Source organism: Oncorhynchus masou, chromosome 25, assembly GCF_036934945.1.
Source record: "Oncorhynchus masou masou isolate Uvic2021 chromosome 25, UVic_Omas_1.1, whole genome shotgun sequence".
NCBI lineage: Eukaryota > Metazoa > Chordata > Actinopteri > Salmoniformes > Salmonidae > Oncorhynchus > Oncorhynchus masou.
In genome coordinates, this window is record NC_088236.1 from 8,997,519 (window position 1) to 9,024,742 (window position 27,224).

The 27,224-nt window shown below is 45.4% G+C and overlaps 1 protein-coding gene across 1 annotated transcript in view; it reads right to left on the reverse strand.

Moving 5' to 3' along the window:
* LOC135513741 (protein unc-13 homolog B-like) overlaps nt 1-27,224 on the reverse strand; it is a 147,410-nt gene that overhangs the window by 5,842 nt on the left and 114,344 nt on the right. Inside the window, exons 25-27 of the mRNA XM_064936633.1 lie at nt 4,504-4,592; nt 2,469-2,606; nt 2,017-2,140 (exon numbers count right to left, since the gene is read on the reverse strand). Of these exons, the coding sequence (XP_064792705.1) occupies nt 2,017-2,140; nt 2,469-2,606; nt 4,504-4,592 (351 nt within the window). The remainder of the gene's footprint in view (nt 1-2,016; nt 2,141-2,468; nt 2,607-4,503; nt 4,593-27,224) is intronic.

The following is a 27,224-nucleotide window of genomic DNA, read 5'->3' on the forward strand; positions in this document are numbered from 1 at the left end:
AGGGAGAACCGGGTCAGTTTAGTTAGATTACATCTGTTTCTATCTGTTCAGAATACCCTTGAGATGGGTTTATATTAAAAAGGAACCTAATTCCAGTCGGATGTAAGGCAGGAGGTCTAGAGGGTGGTGCTGGTAGACTGTCTGATGGAACACGGGAGGTCTAGAGGGTGGTGCTGGTAGACTGTCTGATGGAACACAGGAGGTCTAGAGGGTGGTGCTGGTAGACTCTGAAAGAACACAGGAGGTCTAGAGGGTGGTGCTGGTAGACTGTCTGATGGAACACGGGAGGTCTAGAGGGTGGTGCTGGTAGACTGTCTGATGGAACACAGGAGGTCTAGAGGGTGGTGCTGGTAGACTGTCTGATGGAACACAGGAGGTCTAGAGGGTGGTGCTGGTAGACTCTGATAGAACACAGGAGGTCTAGAGGGTGGTGCTGGTAGACTGTCTAATGGAACACAGGAGGTCTAGAGGGTGGTGCTGGTAGACTGTCTAATGGAACACAGGAGGTCTAGAGGGTGGTGCTGGTAGACTCTGATAGAACACAGGAGGTCTAGAGGGTGGTGCTGGTAGACTCTGATAGAACACAGGAGGTCTAGAGGGTGGTGCAGGTAGACTGTCTGATAGAACACAGGAGGTCTAGAGGGTGGTGATGGTAGACTGTCTGATGGAACACAGGAGGTCTAGAGGGTGGTGCTGGTAGACTGTCTGATGGAACACAGGAGGTCTAGAGGGTGGTGCTGGTAGACTGTCTGATGGAACACAGGAGGTCTAGAGAGTGGTGCTGGTAGACTGTCTGATGGAACACAGGAGGTCTAGAGGGTGGTGCTGGTAGACTGTCTGATGGAACACAGGAGGTCTAGAGGGTGGTGCTGGTAGACTGTCTAATGGAACACAGGAGGTCTAGAGGGTGGTGCTGGTAGACTCTCTGATAGAACACAGGAGGTCTAGAGGGTGGTGCTGGTAGACTGTCTGATGGAACACAGGAGGTCTAGAGAGTGGTGCTGGTAGACTGTCTGATGGAACACAGGAGGTCTAGAGGGTGGTGCTGGTAGACTGTCTGATGGAACACAGGAGGTCTAGAGGGTGGTGCTGGTAGACTGTCTGATGGAACACAGGAGGTCTAGAGGGTGGTGCTGGTAGACTCTCTGATAGAACACAGGAGGTCTAGAGGGTGGTGCTGGTAGACTGTCTGATGGAACACAGGAGGTCTAGAGGGTGGTGCTGGTAGACTGTCTGATGGAACACAGGAGGTCTAGAGGGTGGTGCTGGTAGACTGTCTGATGGAACACAGGAGGTCTAGAGGGTGGTGCTGGTAGACTCTCTGATAGAACACGGGAGGTCTAGAGGGTGGTGCTGGTAGACTGTCTAATGGAACACAGGAGGTCTAGAGGGTGGTGCTGGTAGACTGTCTGATGGAACACAGGAGGTCTAGAGGGTGGTGCTGGTAGACTCTCTGATAGAACACAGGAGGTCTAGAGGGTGGTGCTGGTAGACTCTCTGATAGAACACAGGAGGTCTAGAGGGTGGTGCTGGTAGACTCTGATAGAACACAGGAGGTCTAGAGGGTGGTGCTGGTAGACTCTCTGATAGAACACAGGAGGTCTAGAGGGTGGTGCTGGTAGACTCTGATAGAACACAGGAGGTCTAGAGGGTGGTGCTGGTAGACTGTCTGATGGAACACAGGAGGTCTAGAGGGTGGTGCTGGTAGACTGTCTGATGGAACACAGGAGGTCTAGAGGGTGGTGCTGGTAGACTGTCTGATGGAACACAGGAGGTCTAGAGGGTGGTGCTGGTAGACTGTCTGATGGAACACAGGAGGTCTAGAGGGTGGTGCTGGTAGACTGTCTGATGGAACACAGGAGGTCTAGAGAGTGGTGCTGGTAGACTGTCTAATGGAACACAGGAGGTCTAGAGGGTGGTGCTGGTAGACTGTCTGATGGAACACAGGAGGTCTAGAGAGTGGTGCTGGTAGACTGTTGGTATATACAGTATTGTGAGGAAGGCAGATAGACTTACGAAGCCGTCGTTGCTCGGTGGTAAGATGATGGTCTTCTCCAGGCTGCTGAGGACGATCTTCCACAGATCCTTCAGTATTCTCTTCAGAACCGTCTTCTCACAGGTGTCAGCAAACAGACTGAGACTGGGGTTACAGGGAGAAGAGAGGACACAGAAACACTGAGGCCCACTGCATCCATTTTACCCAGTCACCGACATTAGCATGTTTCAGTCTGTATCACCTCAGACCCCAAAACCAAATCTCTTGTGTGCAAGACACTGTAGCTCTGTCATGACAAACGAGAGACTACTTGAGCCAACATGGTCTCAGTGTGTGAAACAAGTCTACCAACCCAAAAAACACGGATATGAAACTGCACCATTTTTCAGCCCAAATGGCATATGCATCCATATACAGTACATAACCATCGCTGAACCAAAATGGCGTCCGACTGTGTGTCAGCCCCACTCACTTTCCATCCAGGAACTCCATGAGAGGCCTCAGCATGTTGTCAGCGTCGGCCTCGGCTGTCTGACGGTTGGGATGACCTTTGATCTGGTACAGGATCTCTGCCATCTGACGCATGCAGACGGTGAGACGGGCCTGGAAACTAATAACCGAGAGAAGACCCAGTCAATCAATCCGTCTTGGAAATTGATCAGCTCCCAACCCCTCCCAGACAACACAGAAACATTCAGGAAGGAGTGTGAGCCACAGTTCATCTCCCCTGTAGCAGTATAGTGCCTTAATAATGGGAATTGATGGGAAATGTTGTAAATATATCACTAGCCACTTTAAACAATGCTACCTTATATAATGTTACTTACCCTACATTATTCATCTCATATGCATACGTATATACTGTACTCTATATCATCGACTGCATCCTTATGTAATACATGTATCACTAGCCACTTTAACTATGCCACTTTGTTTACATACTCATCTCACATGTATATACTGTACTCGATACCATCTACTGTATCTTGCCTATGCTGCTCTGTACCATCACTCATTCATATATCCTTATGTACATATTCTTTATCCCCTTACACTGTGTATAAGACAGTAGATTAGGAATTGTTAGTTAGATTACTTGTTGGTTATTACTGCATTGTCGGAACTAGAAGCACAAGCATTTCGCTACACTCGCATTAACATCTGCTAACCATGTGTATGTGACAAACAAAATTTGATTTGATTTGATTCTCAAGGAACGACAGTAGTGGATGGTAGTTATGCTCTGAAACCAGCAGCTCTTCTGTTGCCAGTTCAGATCCCACTTTTTCATGCCTAACCCTGGGACTAGACCTAATATATATATATATATATATATATATATATATATATATATATATATATGGCAACAGAAGAGCTGCTGGCAACAGAAGAGCTGCTGGTTATATATGGTTATATACATATATATACATATACACGACAGTCCATCATTACTTTAAGACATGAAGGTCAGTCAATCCAGAACATTTCAACTTTTAAAGTTTCTTCAAGTGCGGTCGCAAAAACAATTGAGCACTATGACGAAACTGGCTCTCTTGAGGACCGCCAAAGGAAAGGAAGACCCAGAATTACCTCTGCTGCAGAGGATAAGTCCATTAGAGTTACCAGCCTCAGAAATTGCTATCACCCTGTAGTGTAGAGTAGGAGGTCTAAGCTACCTATCACCCTGTAGAGTAGAGTAGGAGGTCTAAGCTACCTATCACCCTGTGGACTAGAGTAGGAGGTCTAAGCTACCTATCACCCTGTAGAGTAGAGTAGGAGGTCTAAGCTACCTATCACCCTGTAGAGTAGAGTAGGAGGTCTAAGCTACCTATCACCCTGTGGACTAGAGTAGGAGGTCTAAGCTACCTATCACCCTGTGGACTAGAGTAGGAGGTCTAAGCTACCTATCACCCTGTAGTGTAGAGTAGGAGGTCTAAGCTACCTATCACCCTGTAGAGTAGAGTAGGAGGTCTAATCTACCTATCACCCTGTAGAGTAGAGTAGGAGGTCTAATCTACCTATCACCCTGTAGAGTAGAGTAGGAGGTCTAAGCTACCTATCACCCTGTAGAGTAGAGTAGGAGGTCTAATCTACCTATCACCCTGTAGAGTAGAGTAGGAGGTCTAAGCCACCTATCACCCTGTAGTGTAGAGTAGGAGGTCTAATCTACCTATCACCCTGTAGAGTAGAGTAGGAGGTCTAAGCTACCTATCACCCTGTAGAGTAGAGTAGGAGGTCTAAGCTACCTATCACCCTGTAGTGTAGAGTAGGAGGTCTAATCTACCTATCACCCTGTGGAGTAGAGTAGGAGGTCTGAGCTACCTATCACCCTGTAGACCTGGGATGGGCAATTTGGGGTCTGGGGGACACAAAAACCTGAAGTCATCATGAGGGGCTGCAGTGGCTCGCGGGTCTGCATACCCACATCCATACCCACACATGCAGTCCGAGACGGCTCTAGCCCTTTAGGGGCCCTAATTGGGGTAGGGTGTTTCTGATTGGCTCACCTCTTGCCGAACATGGCGCTCAGGTTGTCCAGGACGGTGGCCAGTTTGACCTGCAGGTCATTCAAGATGTCCGCAGCTTCCGAATCCAGCTACAGACAGAGAGACAGAGAGAGAGAGAGAGAGACAGACAGAGACAGACAGAGAGAGACAGAGACAGAGAGAGAGAGACAGAGAGAGAGAAAGAGAGAGAGAGACAGAGAGAGAGAGAAAGAGAGAGACAGAGAGAGAGACAGAGAGAGAGAGAGGAGAGAGAGACAGAGAGAGAGAGAGAGAGAGAGAGAGAGAGAGAGAGGAGAGAGAGACAGAGAGAGAGAGAGAGAGAGAGAGAGAGATAGACAGAGACAGAGAGAGACAGAGAGAAAATGAGAGAGAGAGAGAGAGAGAGAAAATGAGAGAGAGAGAGAGAGAGAAAAATGAGAGAGAAAATGAGAGAGAGAGAGAATGGGAGAGAGAGAGAGAGAGATAGAGAGGGAAGGAGAGTAAAAGAGAGAGACAATGGCAGGTTAGTCAAGTATTCCCGTTGTCATCAGGGCTCGACTCACATCTCATACTTGCGCAGTAACTGTCTCACCACCTCACAAGTAGTGACCTATTCTGAGTTACACCAGAATGTCACTGAAGAGGAGACAAAGCAAAACTCTAGGGTAGAACATTCTCCTCCCCACTTACATAAAGAAGGACTAAAACCTCTCTGCACAATACACACCTCAGAAATAACTTCAGTTAACAATATCCCTCCTGACCCTTGTTAATTTACTGCAGGCCTGACATTAACAATATCCCTCCTGCCTCTGGTTCATTTACTGCAGGCCTGACATTAACAACATCCCTCCTGACCCTTGTTAATTTACTGCAGGCCTGACATTAACAACATCCCTCCTGACCCTTGTTAATTTACTGCAGGCCTGACATTAACAACATCCCTCCTGACCCTTGTTAATTTACTGCAGGCCTGACATTAACAACATCCCTCCTGACCCTTGTTAATTTACTGCAGGCCTGACATTAACAACATCCCTCCTGACCCTTGTTAATTTACTGCAGACCTGACATTAACAATATCCCTCCTGCCTCTGGTTCATTTACTGCAGGCCTGACATGAACAATATCCCTCCTGACCCTTGTTAATTTACTGCAGGCCTGACATTAACAATATCCCTCCTGCCTCTGGTTCATTTACTGCAGGCCTGACATTAACAACATCCCTCCTGACCCTTGTTAATTTACTGCAGCCCTGACATTAACAACATCCCTCCTGACCCTTGTTAATTTACTGCAGGCCTGACATTAACAACATCCCTCCTGCCTCTGGTTAATTTACTGCAGGCCTGACATTAACAACATCCCTCCTGACCCTTGTTAATTTACTGCAGGCCTGACATTAACAATATCCCTCCTGCCTCTGGTTCATTTACTGCAGGCCTGACATTAACAACATCCCTCCTGACCCTTGTTAATTTACTGCAGCCCTGACATTAACAACATCCCTCCTGACCCTTGTTAATTTACTGCAGGCCTGACATTAACAATATCCCCCCTGACCCTTGTTAATTTACTGCAGGCCTGACATTAACAATATCCCTCCTGACCCTTGTTAATTTACTGCAGGCCTGACATTAACAATATCCCTCCTGCCTCTGGTTCATTTACTGCAGGCCTGACATTAACAATATCCCCCCTGACCCTTGTTAATTTACTGCAGGCCTGACATTAACAATATCCCTCCTGCCTCTGGTTCATTTACTGCAGGCCTGACATTAACAATATCCCTCCTGACCCCGTTAATTTACTGCAGGCCTGACATTAACAACATCCCTCCTGACCCTTGTTAATTTACTGCAGGCCTGACATTAACAATATCCCTCCTGACCCTCGTTCATTCACAGGTCCATTCACTGTTCCAGCCCTTCAACTGTCCTGAAGGAACCCTGCTGTGGTAGGAGCTGTGCATGTTCTCAACACATTATGCGACTCAATGCCGGAGACCAGGGTTCCATCTCAGAGAAGACCCTTCCGACTTTCTCCCCTCTCTACCTCTGTGTCCCCTTGTCATTTCTTATCTGTCTAAACCTTGAAAATGCATCAGGAGAGTGGAAAGGGACCCTGTGGCTTACAGGATGTAGACTCTAGAATACCGCCATATTATAAAATCACCATGTGACTAGTGCCACCTGCTGGTGTGGTGGCTGATGACAGAGGCCCATAATCGGTAGTGCGGCTTGGGGGCATTGTGCTTTTTAAAGGATATATAAATATACAGTAACAGTCATTTTCTTTAGAAGTCACATCCGCTCTAGGTATTCAGGTTCTGCCTCTGTGTTAGTCACAGCAGCGGATAGCAGCCATGCAGGTTCTAGATATGTGTTAGTCACAGCAGCGGATAGCAGCCATTCAGGTTCTAGCTCTGTGTTAGTCACAGCAGCGGATAGCAGCCATTCAGGTTCTAGCTCTGTGTTAGTCACAGCAGCGGATAGCAGCCATTCAGGTTCTAGCTCTGTGTTAGTCACAGCAGCGGATAGCAGCCATTCAGGTTCTAGCTCTGTGTTAGTCACAGCAGCGGATAGCAGCCATTCAGGTTCTAGCTCTGTGTTAGTCACAGCAGCGGATAGCAGCCATTCAGGTTCTAGCTCTGTGTTGGTCACAGCAGCGGATAGCAGCCATTCAGGTTCTAGCTCTGTGTTAGTCACAGCAGCGGATAGCAGCCATTCAGGTTCTAGCTCTGTGTTAGTCACAGAGCGGATAGCAGCCATTCAGGTTCTAGCTCTGTGTTAGTCACAGCAGCGGATAGCAGCCACTCAGGTTCTAGCTCTGTGTTAGTCACAGAGCGGATAGCAGCCATTCAGGTTCTAGCTCTGTGTTAGTCACAGCAGCAGTGAGAATTACAGTAATAGGAAAGGCTCAACCAATAATAAATTAACTCAAAGGTACAATCGAATATTAATGTGGATCCTGATGAATATTGATGTGGTTCCTGATCAAGGTACTGGGGCGACTATAGATACAGTATCCTATTGATAGACATATCCCTGTTGTGAGACATATCCCTGTTGTTAGACATATCCCTGCTGTGAGACATATCCCTGTTGTGAGACATATCCCTGTTGTGAGACATATCCCTGTTGTTAGACATATCCCTGCTGTGAGACATATCCCTGTTGTTAGACATATCCCTGTTGTTAGACATATCCCTGTTGTGAGACATATCCCTGTTGTTAGACATATCCCTGCTGTGAGACATATCCCTGTTGTGAGACATATCCCTGTTGTGAGACATATCCCTGTTGTGAGACATATCCCTGTTGTGAGACATATCCCTATTGTGAGACATATCCCTGTTGTGAGACATATCCCTGCTGTGAGACATATCCCTGTTGTTAGACATATCCCTGCTGTGAGACATATCCCTGTTGTTAGACATATCCCTGTTGTGAGACATATCCCTATTGTGAGACATATCCCTGTTGTTAGACATATCCCTGCTGTGAGACATATCCCTGTTGTGAGACATATCCCTGTTGTGAGACATATCCCTGTTGTTAGACATATCCCTGCTGTGAGACATATCCCTGTTGTTAGACATATCCCTGTTGTGAGACATATCCCTGTTGTGAGACATATCCCTGTTGTGAGACATATCCCTGTTGTGAGACATATCCCTGTTGTGAGACATATCCCTGTTGTGAGACATACAGTGGGGCAAAAAAGTTTTTAGTCAGCCACCAATTGTGTAAGTTCTCCCTCTTAAAAAGATTAGAGAGGCCTGTAAAGACAAAATGAGAAACAAAATCCAGAAAATCACATTGTAGGATTTTTAATGAATTTATTTGCAAATTATGGTGGAAAATAAGTATTTGGTCAATAACAAAAGTTTATCTCAATACTTTGTTATATACCCTTTGTTGGCAATGACAGAAGTCAAACATTTTCTGTAAGTCTTCACCAGGTTTTCACACACTGTTGCTAGTATTTTGGCCCATTCCTCCATGCAGATATCCTCTAGAGGAGTGATGTTTTGGGGATGTTGCTGGGCAACACAGACTTTCAAGGTTGAGATTTGGAGACTGGCTAGGCCACTCCAGGACCTTGAAATGCTTCTTACGAAGCCACTCCTTCGTTGCCCGGGCGGTGTGTTTGGGATCATTGTCATGCTGAAAGACCCAGCCATGTTTCATCTTCAATGCCCTTGCTGATGGAAGGAGGTTTTCACTCAAAATCTCACAATACATGGCCCCATTTATTCTTTCCTTTACACGGATCAGTCGTCCTGGTCCCTATGCAGAAAAACAGCCCCAAAGCAAGATGTTACCACCCCCATGCTTCACAGTAGGCATGGTGTTCTTTGGATGCTACTCAGCATTCTTTGTCCTCCAAACACGAAAGTTGAGTTTTTACTAAAAAGTTCTATTTTGGTTTCATCTGACCATATGACATTCTCCCAAACTTCTTCTGGATCATCCAAATGCTCTCTAGCAAACTTCAGATGGGCTTGGACATGTACTGGCTTAAGCAGGGGGACACGTCTGGCACTGCAGGATTTGAGTCCCTGGCGGCGTAGTGTGTTACTGATGGTAGGCTTTGTTACGTTGGTCCCAGCTCTCTGCAGGTCATTCACTAGGTCCCCCCATGTGGTTCTGGGATTTTTGCTGACCGTTCTTGTGATCATTTTGACCCCACGGGGTGAGATCTTGCGTGGAGCCCCAGATCGAGGGAGATTATCAGTGGTCTTGTATGTCTTCCATTTCCTAATAATTGCTCCCACAGATGATTTCTTCAAACCAAGCTGCTTACCTATTACAGATTCAGTCTTCCCAGCCTGGTGCAGGTCTACAATTTTGTTTCTGGTGTCCTTTGACAGCTCTTTGGTCTTGGCCATAGTGGAGTTTGGTGTGTGACTGTTTGAGGTTGTGGACAGGTGTCTTTTATACTGATAACAAGTTCAAACAGGTGCCATTAATACAGGTAATGAGTGGCGGACAGAGGAGCCTCTTAAAGAAGAAGTTACAGGTCTGTGAGAGACAGAAATCTTGCTTGTTTGTAGGTGAGCAAATACTTATTTTCCACCATAATTTGCAAATAAATTCATTAAAAATCCTACAATGTGATCTTCTGGATTTTTTAAATATATCCCTGTTGTGAGACATATCCCTGCAGAAAACATTCAAGGAGACTGTTCAAATTCAACACAAAATGTGCTAATACACACTCAAGTGTGTTTCTGCATCATTACAACAGACAGACAGAGATTCAACCTGTTTGACCTGGTCTCTACCTGAGCTTACCTTCACTGTCTCTCAACCTGTCTCATCTGGTCTCTACCTCAGCTTACCTTCACTGTCTCTCAACCTGTCTCATCTGGTCTCTACTTCAGCCTACCTTCACTGTCTCAACCTGTCTGATCCGGTCTCTACCTCAGCTTACCTTCACGGTCTCTCAACCTCTCTGATCTGGTCTCTACCTCAGCTTACCATCACTGTCACAACCTGTCCGATCTGGTCTCTACCTCAGCCTACCTTCACTGTCTCAACCTGTCTGATCTGGTCTCTACCTCAGCTTACCTTCACTGTCTCAACCTGTCTGATCTGGTCTCTACCTCAGCCTACCTTCACTGTCTCTCAACCTCTCTGATCTGGTCTCTACCTCAACCTACCTTCTTCACTGTCTCTCAACCTGTCTGACCTGGTCTCTACCTCAGTTTATCTTCACTGTCTCAACCTGTCTGACCTGGTCTCTACCTCAGCTTACCTTCTTCACTGTCTCTCAACCTCTCTGATCTGGTCTCTACCTCAGCTTACCATCACTGTTTCTCAACCTGTCTGATCTGGTCTCTACCTCAGCCTACCTTCACTGTCTCAACCTGTCTGACCTGGTCTCTACCTCAGCTTACCTTCACTGTCTCAACCTGTCTGATCTGGTCTCTACCTCAGCCTACCTTCACTGTCTCAACCTGTCTGACCTGGTCTCTACCTCAGCTTACCATCACTGTCACAACCTGTCCGATCTGGTCTCTACCTCAGCCTACCTTCACTGTCTCAACCTGTCTGACCTGGTCTCTACCTCAGCTTACCTTCACTGTCTCTCAACCTGTCTGACCTGGTCTCTACCTCAGCTTACCTTCACTGCCTCTCAACCTGTCTGACCTGGTCTCTACCTCAGCTTACCTTCTTCATGCCCGCTGTGGCTTCAATCTATCCAGAAGGACATAGCAAAATGAGAGAAAACAGAAAAAAGGACAGGAGAAAATAAAAGGTTGAGTGGGTTTATAATGTTAGCAGACACCATATGTTGACTATTATGCTGTAGGCAATTTACCATAAAACCCTATCCAATGTTTTTCCAATGGTTTCAGTTACTACGTAGACTACAGTATTGTATTGGTGAGGGGGTGAATGAGGTGTAGAATACAGTATTGTATTGGTGAGGGGGGGGGTGAATGAGGTGTAGAATACAGTACTGTATTGGTGTGGGGGGTGAATAGGGTGTAGAATACAGTATTGTATTGGTTGGGGGGGTGAATAGGGTGTAGAATACAGTATTGTATTGGTGTGGAGGGGGTGAATAGGGTGTATAATACAGTATTGTATTGGTGGGGGGTGAATAGGGTGTAGAATACAGTATTATATTGGTGGGGGGGGGGGTGAATAGGGTGTAGAATACAGTATTGTATTGGTGGGGGGGTGAATAGGGTGTAGAATACAGTATTATATTGGAGGGGGGTGAATAGGGTGTAGAATACAGTATTATATTGGTGGGGGGGTGAATAGGGTGTAGAATACAGTATTGTATTGGTGGGGGTGAATGGGGTGTAGAATACAGTATTGTATTGGTGTGTGGGGGGTGAATAGGTTGTAGAATACAGTATTATATTGGAGGGGGTGAATAGGGTGTAGAATACAGTATTGTATTGGTTGGGGGGGGATAGGGTGTAGAATACAGTATTGTATTGGTGGGGGTGAATAGGTTGTAGAATACAGTATTATATTGGTGGGGGGTGAATAGGGTGTAGAATACAGTATTGTATTGGTGGGGGGTGAATGGGGTGTAGAATACAGTATTGTATTGGTGTGTGGGGGGTGAATAGGTTGTAGAATACAGTATTATATTGGTGGGGGTGAATAGGGTGTAGAATACAGTATTGTATTGGTGGGGGGTGAATGGGGTGTAGAATACAGTATTATATTGGTGTGTGGGGGGTGAATAGGGTGTAGAATACAGTATTATATTGGAGGGGTGGTGAATAGGGTGTAGAATACAGTATTATATTGGTGGGGGGTGAATAGGGTGTAGAATACAGTATTGTATTGGTGGGGGGTGAATGGGGTGTAGAATACAGTATTGTATTGGTGTGTGGGGGGGTGAATAGGTTGTAGAATACAGTATTATATTGGTGGGGGGTGAATAGGGTGTAGAATACAGTATTGTATTGGTGGGGGGGTGAATGGGGTGTAGAATACAGTATTGTATTGGTGTGTGGGGGTGAATAGGTTGTAGAATACAGTATTATATTGGTGGGGGGTGAATAGGGTGTAGAATACAGTATTGTATTGGTGTGTGGGGGTGAATAGGGTGTAGAATACAGTATTGTATTGGTGGGGGTGAATGGGGTGTAGAATACAGTATTGTATTGGTGTGTGGGGGGTGAATAGGGTGTAGAATACAGTATTATATTGGTGGGGGGTGAATAGGGTGTAGAATACAGTATTGTATTGGTGTGTGGGGGGGTGAATAGGGTGTAGAATACAGTATTGTATTGGTGGGGGGGTGAATGGGGTGTAGAATACAGTATTGTATTGGTTGGGGGGTGAATAGGGTGTAGAATACAGTATTGTATTGGGGGGGGGGGTGAATGGGGTGTAGAATACAGTATTGTATTGGTGTGTGGGGGTGAATAGGTTGTAGAATACAGTATTATATTGGTGGGGGGGTGAATAGGGTGTAGAATACAGTATTGTATTGGTGGGGGTGAATGGGGTGTAGAATACAGTATTGTATTGGTTGGGGGTGAATAGGGTGTAGAATACAGTATTGTATTGGTGGGGGTGAATGGGGTGTAGAATACAGTATTGTATTGGTGTGTGGGGGGGTGAATAGGTTGTAGAATACAGTATTATATTGGTGGGGGGTGAATAGGGTGTAGAATACAGTATTGTATTGGTGGGGGGTGAATGGGGTGTAGAATACAGTATTGTATTGGTGGGGGGTGAATGGGGTGTAGAATACAGTATTGTATTGGTGGGGGGGTGAATGGGGTGTAGAATACAGTATTGTATTGGTTGGGGGTGAATAGGGTGTAGAATACAGTATTGTATTGGTGGGGGGTGAATGGGGTGTAGAATACAGTATTGTATTGGTGTGTGGGGGGTGAATAGTTTGTAGAATACAGTATTATATTGGTGGGGGTGAATAGGGTGTAGAATACAGTATTGTATTGGTGGGGGGTGAATGGGGTGTAGAATACAGTATTGTATTGGTGTGTGGGGTGAATAGGGTGTAGAATACAGTATTGTATTGGTGGGGGGTGAATGGGGTGTAGAATACAGTATTGTATTGGTTGGGGGTGAATAGGGTGTAGAATACAGTATTGTATTGGTGGGGGGGTGAATGGGGTGTAGAATACAGTATTGTATTGGTTGGGGGTGAATAGGGTGTAGAATACAGTATTGTATTGGTGGGGGTGAATGGGGTGTAGAATACAGTATTGTATTGGTGTGTGGGGGTGAATAGGTTGTAGAATACAGTATTATATTGGTGGGGGGTGAATAGGGTGTAGAATACAGTATTGTATTGGTGGGGGGGTGAATGGGGTGTAGAATACAGTATTGTATTGGTGGGGGTGAATAGGGTGTAGAATACAGTATTATATTGGTGGGGGGTGAATAGGGTGTAGAATACAGTATTGTATTGGGGGGTGAATAGGGTGTAGAATACAGTATTGTATTGGTGTGTGGGGGGTGAATAGGGTGTAGAATACAGTATTATATTGGTGGGGGGGTGAATAGGGTGTAGAATACAGTATTGTATTGGTGGGGGGGTGAATAGGGTGTAGAATACAGTATTGTATTGGGGGGGTGAATAGGGTGTAGAATACAGTATTGTATTGGTTGGGGGTGAATAGGGTGTAGAATACAGTATTGTATTGGTGGGGGGGTGAATGGGGTGTAGAATACAGTATTGTATTGGTGGGGGGGTGAATGGGGTGTAGAATACAGTATTATATTGGTGGGGGGTGAATAGGGTGTAGAATACAGTATTATATTGGTGGGGGTGAATAGGGTGTAGAATACAGTATTGTATTGGTGGGGGGTGAATGGGGTGTAGAATACAGTATTGTATTGGGGGGGTGAATAGGGTGTAGAATACAGTATTGTATTGGTGGGGGTGAATAGGGTGTAGAATACAGTATTGTATTGGTGGGGGGGTGAATAGGGTGTAGAATACAGTATTGTATTGGTGTGGGGTGAATAGGGTATAGAATACAGTATTGTATTGGTGGGGGGTGAATAGGGTGTAGAATACAGTATTGTATTGGTGGGGGGTGAATGGGGTGTAGAATACAGTATTGTATTGGTTGGGGGTGAATAGGGTGTAGAATACAGTATTGTATTGGTTGGGGGTGAATAGGGTGTAGAATACAGTATTGTATTGGTGGGGGGTGAATGGGGTGTAGAATACAGTATTGTATTGGTTGGGGGGTGAATAGGGTGTAGAATACAGTATTGTATTGGGGGGTGAATAGGGTGTAGAATACAGTATTGTATTGGGGGGGTGAATAGGGTGTAGAATACAGTATTGTATTGGGGGGTATTGGGGGTGAATAGGGTGTAGAATACAGTATTGTATTGGGGGTGAATAGGGTGTAGAATACAGTATTGTATTGGGGGGGTGAATGGGGTGTAGAATACAGTATTGTATTGGGGGGTGAATAGGGTGTAGAATACAGTATTGTATTGGGGGGGTGAATAGGGTGTAGAATACAGTATTGTATTGGTGGGGGTGAATAGGGTGTAGAATACAGTATTGTATTGGGGGGTGAATAGGGTGTAGAATACAGTATTGTATTGGGGGGGGTGAATAGGGTGTAGAATACAGTATTGTATTGGGGGGTGAATAGGGTGTAGAATACAGTATTGTATTGGGGGGGTGAATAGGGTGTAGAATACAGTATTGTATTGGGGGGGGTGAATAGGGTGTAGAATACAGTATTGTATTGGGGGGTGAATGGGGTGTAGAATACAGTATTGTATTGGGGGTGAATAGGGTGTAGAATACAGTATTGTATTGGGGGTGAATAGGGTGTAGAATACAGTATTGTATATTGTATTGGGGGGTGAATAGGGTGTAGAATACAGTATTGTATTGGGGGGGTGAATGGGGTGTAGAATACAGTATTGTATTGGTGGGGGTGAATGGGGTGTAGAATACAGTATTGTATTGGGGGGTGAATAGGGTGTAGAATACAGTATTGTATTGGTGGGGGGTGAATGGGGTGTAGAATACAGTATTGTATTGGTGTGTGGGGGGGTGAATAGGTTGTAGAATACAGTATTATATTGGTGTGGGGGGTGAATAGGGTGTAGAATACAGTATTGTATTGGAGGGGGTGAATAGGGTGTAGAATGCAGTATTGTATTGGAGGGGGGTGAATAGGGTATAGAATACAGTATTGTATTGGTTGGGGGGGGGATAGGGTGTAGAATACAGTATTGTATTGGTGTTGGGGGTGAATAGGGTGAAGAATACAGTATTGTATTGGTGGGGGTGAATAGGGTGTAGAATACAGTATTGTATTGGGGGGTGAATAGGGTGTAGAATACAGTATTGTATTGGGGGGTGAATAGGGTGTAGAATACAGTATTGTATTGGGGGGGTGAATGGGGTGTAGAATACAGTATTGTATTGGTGGGGGGTGAATAGGGTGTAGAATACAGTATTGTATTGGGGGGTGAATAGGGTGTAGAATACAGTATTGTATTGGGGGGGGGGGGGGTGAATGGGGTGTAGAATACAGTATTGTATTGGTGGGGGGTGAATGGGGTGTAGAATACAGTATTGTATTGGGGGGTGAATAGGGTGTAGAATACAGTATTGTATTGGTGGGGGGTGAATGGGGTGTAGAATACAGTATTGTATTGGTTGGGGGGATAGGGTGTAGAATACAGTATTGTATTGGTGTTGGGGGTGAATAGGGTGAAGAATACAGTATTGTATTGGTGGGGGGTGAATAGGGTGTAGAATACAGTATTGTATTGGGGGGGTGAATAGGGTGTAGAATACAGTATTGTATTGGGGGGGTGAATAGGGTGTAGAATACAGTATTGTATTGGGGGGGGGTGAATGGGGTGTAGAATACAGTATTGTATTGGTGGGGGTGAATGGGGTGTAGAATACAGTATTGTATTGGGGGGTGAATAGGGTGTAGAATACAGTATTGTATTGGGGGGTGAATAGGGTGTAGAATACAGTATTGTATTGGGGGGGGGTGAATAGGGTGTAGAATACAGTATTGTATTGGGGGGTGAATAGGGTGTAGAATACAGTATTGTATTGGGGGGTGAATAGGGTGTAGAATACAGTATTGTATTGGGGGTGAATAGGGTGTAGAATACAGTATTGTATTGGGGGGGGGTGAATAGGGTGTAGAATACAGTATTGTATTGGGGGGTGAATAGGGTGTAGAATACAGTATTGTATTGGTGGGGGTGAATAGGGTGTAGAATACAGTATTGTATTGGGGGGTGAATAGGGTGTAGAATACAGTATTGTATTGGGGGGTGAATAGGGTGTAGAATACAGTATTGTATTGGGGGGGTGAATGGGGTGTAGAATACAGTATTGTATTGGTGGGGGGTGAATGGGGTGTAGAATACAGTATTGTATTGGGGGGTGAATAGGGTGTAGAATACAGTATTGTATTGGGGGGTGAATAGGGTGTAGAATACAGTATTGTATTGGTGGGGGGTGAATGGGGTGTAGAATACAGTATTGTATTGGTGTGTGGGGGGGGGTGAATAGGTTGTAGAATACAGTATTATATTGGTGTGGGGGTGAATAGGGTGTAGAATACAGTATTGTATTGGAGGGGGGTGAATAGGGTGTAGAATGCAGTATTGTATTGGAGGGGGGGTGAATAGGGTATAGAATACAGTATTGTATTGGTTGGGGGGGGATAGGGTGTAGAATACAGTATTGTATTGGTGTTGGGGGTGAATAGGGTGAAGAATACAGTATTGTATTGGTGGGGGGTGAATAGGGTGTAGAATACAGTATTGTATTGGTGGGGGGTGAATAGGGTGTAGAATACAGTATTGTATTGGTGTTGGGGGGTGAATAGGGTGAAGAATACAGTATTGTATTGGTGGGGGGGGTGAATAGGGTGTAGAATACAGTATTGTATTGGGGGGTGAATAGGGTGTAGAATACAGTATTGTATTGGGGGGTGAATAGGGTGTAGAATACAGTATTGTATTGGGGGGTGAATAGGGTGTAGAATACAGTATTGTATTGGGGGGGTGAATAGGGTGTAGAATACAGTATTGTATTGGGGGTGAATAGGGTGTAGAATACAGTATTGTATTGGGGGGTGAATAGGGTGTAGAATACAGTATTGTATTGGTGTTGGGGGTGAATAGGGTGTAGAATACAGTATTGTATTGGTGGGGGGTGAATAGGGTGTAGAATACAGTATTGTATTGGGGGGTGAATAGGGTGTAGAATACAGTATTGTATTGGGGGGTGAATAGGGTGTAGAATACAGTATTGTATTGGGGGGTGAATGGGGTGTAGAATACAGTATTGTATTGGTGGGGGGTGAATGGGGTGTAGAATACAGTATTGTATTGGGGGGTGAATAGGGTGTAGAATACAGTATTGTATTGGGGGGTGAATAGGGTGTAGAATACAGTATTGTATTGGGGGGGTGAATAGGGTGTAGAATACAGTATTGTATTGGTGGGGGGTGAATAGGGTGTATAATACAGTATTGTATTGGGGGGTGAATAGGGTGTAGAATACAGTATTGTATTGGGGGGTGAATAGGGTGTAGAATACAGTATTGTATTGGGGGGGGTGAATAGGGTGTAGAATGCAGTATTGTATTGGGGGGTGAATAGGGTGTATAATACAGTATTGTATGGGGGGTGAATAGGATGTAGAATACAGTATTGTATTGGGGGGTGAATAGGGTGTAGAATACAGTATTGTATGGGGGGGGTGAATAGGATGTAGAATACAGTATTGTATTGGGTGGGGGTGAATATGGTGTAGAAAACAGTATTGTATTGGGGGGGGGGGTGAATAGGGTTTAGAAAACAGTATTGTATTGGTGGGGGTGTGAATAGGGTGTAGAAAACAGTATTGTATTGGGGGGGTGTGTGAATGGGGAAAACAAACCTTGTTCACTTCATTCTTTGACTAGAGTGTGAGAGGGGGTGGGGGAAAGAAAAGGACAAACCAGATTAAAACAGATGACAGTGAGACACAAATATGATGGTCATTTCCTAGTTTACATAGAATAGATGGGTGTTTAACAGATCCCTAGTATACTAGGGTTCAATATAACTTTAGAAGTGCACTACATGGCCAGAAGAACAATGCCTTTGGTAAGTATTCATACCCCTTGATTTTCTACATTTTGTTATGTTACAGCCTTACTCTTAAAGGGATTAAATTGTTGTTTTCCCTCATCAATCTACACACAATACTGTATAATGACACACTTAAAAAAATTATACATTTTTGCAAATGTATAAAATACTACAGCCGGAAGTCTTCTTGGGTATGGCGCTAAAAGCTTGGCACACCTCTATTGGTTTGGCTATGAAAAGCCAACTGACATTTACTCCTGAGGTGCTGACCTGTTGCACCCTCGACAACTACTGTGATTATTATTATTTGACCATGCTGGTCATTTATGACCATTTGAACATCTTGGCCATGTTCTGTTATAATCTCCATCCGGCACAGCCAGAAGAGGACTGGCCACCCCTCATAGCCTGGTTCCTTTCTATGTTTCTTCCTAGGTTTTGGCCTTTCTAGGGCGTTTTTCCGAGCCACCGTGCTTCTACACCTGCATTGTTTGCTGTTTGGGGTTTTAGGCTGGGTTTCTGTACAGCACTTTGAGATATCAGCTGATGTAAGAAGGGCTTTATAAATACATATTAATATATTTATTTGGCGATTTTCTCCCATTCTTCTCTGCAGATCCTCTCAAGCTCTGTCAGGTTGAATGGGGAGCGTCGCTGCACAGCCATTTTCAGGTCTCTCCAGAGATGTTCGATTGGGTTAAATTCCGGGCTCTGGCTGGGCCCCTCAAGGACATTCAGAAACTTGTCCCGAAGCCACTCCTGCGTTGTCTTGGCTGTGTGTTTAGGGTCACTATCCTGTTGGAAGGTGACCCTTCACCACCGTCTGAGGTCCTGAGCACTCTGGAGCAGGTTTTCATCAAGGCTCTCTTTCTACATTGCGCCATTCATCTTCCTCTCGATCCTGACTAGTCTCCCAGTCCCTGACACTGAAAAACACCTCCACTGCATGATGCTGCCACCACCATGCTTCACCGTATGGATGGTGCCAGGTTTCCTCAAGATGTGACGCTTATCATTCAGGACAAAGAGTACAATCTTGGTTTCATCAGACCAGAGAATCTTGTTTCTCATGGTATGAGGCCTTTAGGTGCCTTTTGGCAAACTCCAAGTGGGCTGTCATGCACCTTTTACTGAGGAGTGGTTTCCGTCTGGCCACTCTACCATAAAGGCCTGATTGGTAAAGTGCTGCAGAGATGGTTGTCCTTCTGGAAGGTTCTCCCATCTCCACAGAGGAACTCTGGAGCTCTTTCAGAGTGACCATCGGGTTCTTGGTCACCTCACTGACCAAGGCCCTTCTCCCCCGATTGATCAGTTTGGCCGGGCAGCCAGCTCTAGGAAGAGTCTTGGTGGTTCCAAACTTCTTCCATTTAAGAATGATGGAGGCCACTGTGTTTTTGGGGACCTTCAATGCTGCAGAATTCTTTTGTACCCTTCCCCAAATCTGTGCCTCGACAAAATCCTGTCTCGGAGCTCTACGGACAATTCCTTCAACGTCATGGATTGGTTTTAGCTCTGACATGCACTGTGAACTGTGACCTTATATAGACAGGTGTGTGCCTTTCCAAATCATGTCCAATTAATTGAATTTACCAGAGGTGGACTCTAATCAAGTTGAAGAAACAACTCAAGGATGATCAAAGGAAACAGGATGCACCTGAGCTCAATTTCAAGTATCATAACAAAGGGTCTGAATACTTATGTAAATAAGGTATCTGGTAATTTTATAAATACATTTGCAAAAATAACCAAAAATAACCTTAACTTCGTCATCATGGGGTATTGCCTGTCGACTGATTAGGAAATGTTTTTATTTCATTGATTTTAGAAAAAGGCTGTAACGTAACAAAATGTGGAAAAAGTCAAGGGGTCTGAATACTTAATCAGGGGAGCGTTGCTGCTCAGCTATTTTCAGGTCTCTCCAGAGATGTTCGATAGGGTTCAAGTCCGGGCTCTGGCTGGGCCCCTCAAGGACATTCAGAAACTTGTCCCGAAGCAATGCACTGTATGTGGACACCCCTTCAACGGACTAATCTGGGTTTGGCGGATACCAGGAGAATGCTTCCTTTCCCTATGCATAGTGTCAATTGATAAGAGCGTCTGCCAAATGACTTAAATGTAAATGTAAATGTAAAGTTTCGTAGAGGAGTAATAATGGCCCGGGGCTATTTTTCATGGTTCGTGCCCCTTAGTTCCAGTGAAGGGAAATCTTAACGCTACAGCAGACAATGACATTCTAGATGATTCTGTGCTTCCAACTTTGTGGAAACAGTTTGGGAAAGGCCCTTTCCTGTCTCAGCATGACAGTGCCCCAGTGCAGAAAGCCAGGTCCATACAAAAAGGTTTGTCTAGATCGAAGTGTAAGAAATTGACTGGCCTGCAAAGAGCCCTGACCACAACCCCATCGAACACCTTTGGGATGAATTGGAGCACTGACTGCGAGCCAGACCTAATTGTCCAACATCAGTGCCCGACCTCACTAATGCTCTTGTGGCTGAATGGAAGCAAGTCCCCGCAGCAATGTTCCAACATCTAGTGGAAATCCTTCCCAGAAGAGTGGAGGCTGTTTTAGCAGCAAAGGGGGACCAACTCCATATTAATGCCCATGGTTTTGCAATGAGATGTTCGACGAGCATCTCTTTTGGCCATGTAGTGCATTCTTAGTCACAATGCATGCGGTCCCCCTGACACAATCTAGACTCATGTCTCAGTTAACTGAGAAAACTAAATATTGTTTTGCTCAAACGGTCAGGTTCCAAATGAGAACGTTTCAGCTAGCGGGAAGGGAACTGTATCCTGAACAGGATTCTGGGAAATGGCTGAGTCACTGGCCAATCACTCAGCAGTTATAGAACAGCAGTAGGCGACGCACTCTAACTAATGATAAACTCCCTGGCTGTGTCCCAAATGACAACCTATTCCCTATAAAGTACACCACTACTGACCAGGGCTCATAAGGCTCTGGTCAATAGTAGTGCACTATATAGGGACAAGGGTGCCATTTGGAACGCATATCTGTGTTGTGTGTAGCACATTCATTCACTTCCTCGCTTCCTAGGACCGTGGCTGTGCATATGGAAATGGTCATTAGGTTCCCGTCTATGTACTGTGTACGGTGATTCAGCTTCATACTGGGAACAGGTACATACTGGGAACAGGTACATACTGGGAACAGGTACATACTGGGAACAGGTACATACTGGGAACAGGTACATACTGTGAACAGGTACATACTGGGAACAGGTACATACTGTGAACAGTTACATACTGGGAACAGGTACATACTGGGAGCAGGTACATACTAGGAACAGGTATATACTGTGAACAGGTACATACTGGGAACAGGTACATACTGGGAACAGGTACATACTGGGAGCAGGTACATACTGTGAACGGGTACATACTGGGAGCAGGTACATACTGGGAACAGGTACATACTGTGAACAGTTACATACTGGGAACAGGTACATACTGGGAGCAGGTATATACTAGGAACAGGTATATACTGTGAACAGGTACATACTGGGAACAGGTACATACTGGGAACAGGTACATACTGGGAACAGGTACATACTGGGAACAGGTATATACTGTGAACAGGTACATACTAGGAACAGGTACATACTGGGAACAGGTACATACTGGGAACAGGTACATACTAGGAACAGGTACATACTGTGAACGGGTACATACTGGGAGCAGGTACATACTGGGAACAGGTACATACTGGGAACAGGTACATACTGGGAACAGGTACATACTGTGAACAGGTACATACTGTGAACAGGTACATACTGGGAACAGGTACATACTGGGAGCAGGTACATACTGTGAACAGGTACATACTGTGAACAGTTACATACTGGGAACAGGTACATACTGGGAGCAGGTACATACTGGGAGCAGGTACATACTGGGAACAGGTACATACTGGGAACAGGTACATACTAGGAACAGTTACATACTGGGATCAGGTACATACTGTGAACAGGTACATACTGGGAACAGGTACATACTGGGAACAGGTACATACTGGGAACAGGTACATACTGGGAACAGGTACATACTGGGAACAGGTACATACTGGGAACAGGTACATACTGGGAACAGGTACATACTGGGAACAGGTACATACTGGGAGCAGGTACATACTGTGAACGGGTACATACTGGGAGCAGGTACATACTGTGAACAGGTACATACTGTGAACAGGTACATACTGGGAACAGGTACATACTGGGAACAGGTACATACTGTGAACAGGTACATACTGGGAGCAGGTACATACTGGGAACAGGTAATTCTGTCTATTCTGCATTATACTTTACCCTCCAGATCTCAAGTGCTGTGCTTAGGCCTGTACATTCCTACTCATCCTCAATGTCACACTTGCTCACAAACTTAACTAACTTCTAAATGTAAATCACAGTATTGTGGCGATAAAAACCACCCACCTTTTTGCTGATGTTGTCCTCCTTCAGAGGACAGAAGTAACAGAGAGTTTTAGTCTCACACAAAAGTACATGACTGGTCTCTCTCACTCACTCACTCACTCACTCACTCACTCACTCACACACTCACACACTCACACACTCACACACTCACACACTCACACACTCACACACTCACACACTCACACACTCACACACACACACACACACACACACACACACACACACACACCTTTTCCTTCTTCCACACACATTCCCAAAGGCAAATAAATTCACACACACGCACATGAACTCATATTTATAGAAAAAAGATTAACGCTTGTGTGAAGGCTGGTTAAAGGATATAGGAGACAGGAGGAGACAGTAGGAGACAGGATCGAGGAGACAGTAGCAGAGAGGATATAAGAGACAGGAAGAGACAGGATACAGGAGACAGGAAGAGACAGCGGGAGACGGAAGAAGACGGGAGGAGACAGGAGATAGGAGACAGGAAGAGAGAGGGTATAGGAGACAGGAAAAGAGAGGGTATAGGAGAAAGAAGGAGACAGGATATAGGAGACAGGATATAGGAGACAGTAGGAGACAGGGTACAGGAGACAGGATATAGGGGACAGGATATAGTGGACAGTAGTACACAGGATATAGGAGACAGGATATAGGAAACACGATGACTGTATTGAACTAGAGGATGAGAGGAGTGAAGAGGGAGGGATGACTGTATTGAACAAGAGGATGAGAGGAGTGTAGAGGGGATGAAGAGGGAGGTTGAACTTAAAGCTCAGATAAACCAACCTGCTTCTCCTTGTCTTTCTTCTCAGCCTATAGAAGCCAGGGAGACATACAATTGGAATGAGTTATGCTTCGAACACACACACAGACACACCGTCCATATGCCACTACTGTGCTGTACCTCATCGTATGTAACTCAGACAATGTCATTGTGAGGCATCTGTCATCAGGAGAGCTAACAGAATCGTGTTGCTCTCTGTCACACACACACACACACACACACACACACACACACACACACACACACACACACACACACACACACACACACACACACACACACACACACACACACACACACACACACACACACACACACACACCAGAGGGACACACCTTTTCCTTCTTCTTGTCAAACTTTAGGAAAAATAAAACAAATGAGGTAAACATGATGACGAGAGATGACAGAACAACATAACTACTAAATCAAATCAAGAAGAGTGAGATGGGAGAGGTTGGAGGGGAGTGAGACGGTAGAGGTTGGAGGGGAGTGAGACGGTAGAGGTTGGAGGGGAGTGAGACGGGAGAGGTTGGAGGGGAGTGAGACGGTAGAGGTTGGAGGGGAGTGAGACGGGAGAGGTTGGAGGGGAGTGAGACGGGAGAGGTTGGAGGGGAGTGAGACGGGAGAGGTTGGAGGGGAGTGAGACGGGAGAGGTTGGAGGGGAGTGAGACGGGAGAGGTTGGAGGGGAGTGAGACGGTAGAGGTTGGAGGGGAGTGAGACGGGAGAGGTTGGAGGGGAGTGAGATGGGAGAGGTGGGAGGGGAGTGAGACGGGAGAGGTTGGAGGGGAGTGAGACGGTAAAGGTTGGAGGGGAGTGAGACGGTAGAGGTTGGAGGGGAGTGAGACGGGAGAGGTTGGAGGGGAGTGAGATGGGAGAGGTGGGAGGGGAGTGAGACGGGAGAGGTTGGAGGGGAGTGAGACGGTAGAGGTTGGAGGGGAGTGAGACGGGAGAGGTTGGAGGGGAGTGAGACGGTAGAGGTTGGAGGGGAGTGAGATGGGAGAGGTGGGAGGGGAGTGAGACGGGAGAGGTTGGAGGGGAGTGAGACGGTAGAGGTTGGAGGGGAGTGAGACGGTAGAGGTTGGAGGGGAGTGAGACAGGGGTGGTTGGAGGGGAGTGAGACAGGAGAGGTTGGAGGGGAGTGAGACAGGAGAGGTTGGAGGGGAGTGAGACGGGAGAGGTTGGAGGGGAGTGAGGATGTGATATAAGCTCAAAAACACACACACTTGATCTTAGAGCCAACCATTTCACAACATGAATGGACAGAGGAGTGATATACATAAATAATCTCAACACAACCAAACCTTGTCTTTCTCACTGTCCACATCACTGTCATCACCCTACAGGAGGCCAAGGGAGACAACCACATTCAAGACTAGGCACAACCTACATATAACCTACACACAACCTATACCATAACCTGAACAACTTCAGCACGACTGAAAATGCAGCTCCAATACACTTAACTTCTAATATTTTAGATTTTAAAATGCAAATCTACAACATCATCTTCAAACTGGTTGGTTATACACCAATGAGGAGATGGATATATCAGCTGAGACTAGTACAAATACACTGAAACAACACACCACATACACAGTCTATATTGGACACTGGAAGTTGTTTAATACCGTCCAGAACCATTGTCCTTTTTGTCCCGAGCCAACAAACCTTTCTTTGCTCCTTATCCTTGTTGTCAATCTGAAGAGGAGAAGACGAGAGCGAGAGAGAAAGAGAGAGAGATACTGTCCTCAGATGCTTAAAGTGCCAGCCCCCCCCCCCCAGACCCATAAGCACACACACTCTTTCTCTCTCACACACACACACACACAAACAAAGTACCAAGGAGTAGGGCAGAGGAACACATAACACACCCAGGGCAGGTTGGGAGTAACCATTTACAAACAGACCTATCTAGCATCAACCAAACAGTAATTGACAAACTTTTTAATTTGTTTGAGCCTCAAGTAGTCAGTCTATGGCCATTACCTTTTCAACCTCTCAGAGCAGGTATGATAATGGTAGATATGTTGAATGTTAGATATCTAACATTATCACACCAGCATCCTGCTAACCCCTTCTGTTAGCATTGCTGCTATGATGCTATCCCTCCCTGTTCTCTCCAATGCTAATATCTACCATTATCCCACTAGCATCCAACTATCCCACACTGTTATTTCCAATGCTAATATCTACCATTATCCCACTAGCATCCAGCTATCCCACACTGTTATCTCCAATGCTAATATCTGCCATTATCCCACTAGCATCCAGCTATCCCACACTGTTATCTCCAATGCTAATATCTACCATTATCCAACTAGCATCCAGCTATCCCACACTGTTATCTCCAATGCTAATATCTTCCATTATCCAACCATTTTTCTTTCCCTTTTCTTGAATCTGAATAAAGTTTTTAGAAGTTGGAATCGTCCCCCAGCGAGGAAATAAGAGCAACCCATTTTACCAGCCCACCTCCCATGTGGAGAGACATAACACATTCAATTATCTGCTGGCTCCCTGCTAGTCACTAGTCTATTAACATCGCACTCTAGAGGAGGAAGGGAAGACGCCATGCTGAGGAGAAGTTGTAAATCTCTTAAATGGCTTCGTGGAGCTAAGTGAGGCTGTGAGAAGCTGTGAGAGTGGCCATTCGACTGCTAACGACTACCACAAGACGACGAGCAACATTTTGAGTGTTTACATGGAGACAGAAGGGTTTAAAGGGATCGGTATACACAGCCATCTTTCCCCTAGAACCCCCCTCACCTCTGAGCCAGCGTCCGAGTCCGAGCAACCAGACTGAGACAAGGAAAAGGAGACAAAGAGGTGAAAAAGACCTTACCCCCATGACCCATAATGAGATGTTGATTTCCTGCCTTAAACCAACAAAGTATTTTTCTTCTGTATGTAAAGAGTTTACAACAGCAATGTGAGTATGAGGTCAAGTCTAGGTTATATTGCAGGTTGCTCAGGATTATTTTATACATACAGTATGTATATACAGTGGGGGAAAAAAGTATTTAGTCAGCCACCAATTGGGCAAGTTCTCCCACGTAAAAAGATGAGAGAGGCCTGTAATGTTCATCATAGGTACACTTCAACTATGACAGACAAAATGAGAAAAAAAATCCAGAAAATCACATTGTAGGATTTTTTTATGAATTTATTTGCAAATTATGGTGGAAAATAAGTATTTGGTCACCTACAAACAAGCAAGATTTCTGGCTCTCACAGACCTGTAACTTCTTCTTTAAGAGGCTCCTCTGTCCGCCACTCGTTACCTGTATTAATGGCACCTGTTTGAACTTGTTATCAGTATAAAAGACACCTGTCCACAACCTCAAACAGTCACACTCCAAACTCCACTATGGCCAAGACCAAAGAGCTGTCAAAGGACACCAGAAACAAAATTGTAGACCTGCACCAGGCTGGGAAGACAAAGACTATCTGCAATAGGTAAGCAGCTTGGTTTGAAGAAATCAACTGTGGGAGCAATTATTAGGAAATGGAAGACATACAAGACCACTGATAATCTCCCTCGATCTGGGGCTCCACGCAAGATCTCACACCGTGGGGTCAAAATGATCACAAGAACGGTCAGCAAAAATCCCAGAACCACATGGGGGGACCTAGTGAATGACCTGCAGAGAGCTGTGACCAAAGTAACAAAGCCTACCATCAGTAACACACTACGCCGCCAGAGACTCAAATCCTGCAGTGCCAGACGTGTCCCCCTGCTTAAGCCAGTACATGTCCAGGCCCGTCTGAAGTTTGCTAGAGAGCATTTGGATGATCCAGAAGAAGATTGGGAGAATGTCATATGGTCAGATGAAACCAAAATAGAACATTTTGTTAAAATATCAACTCGTCGTGTTTGGAGGACAAAGAATGCTGAGTTGGAT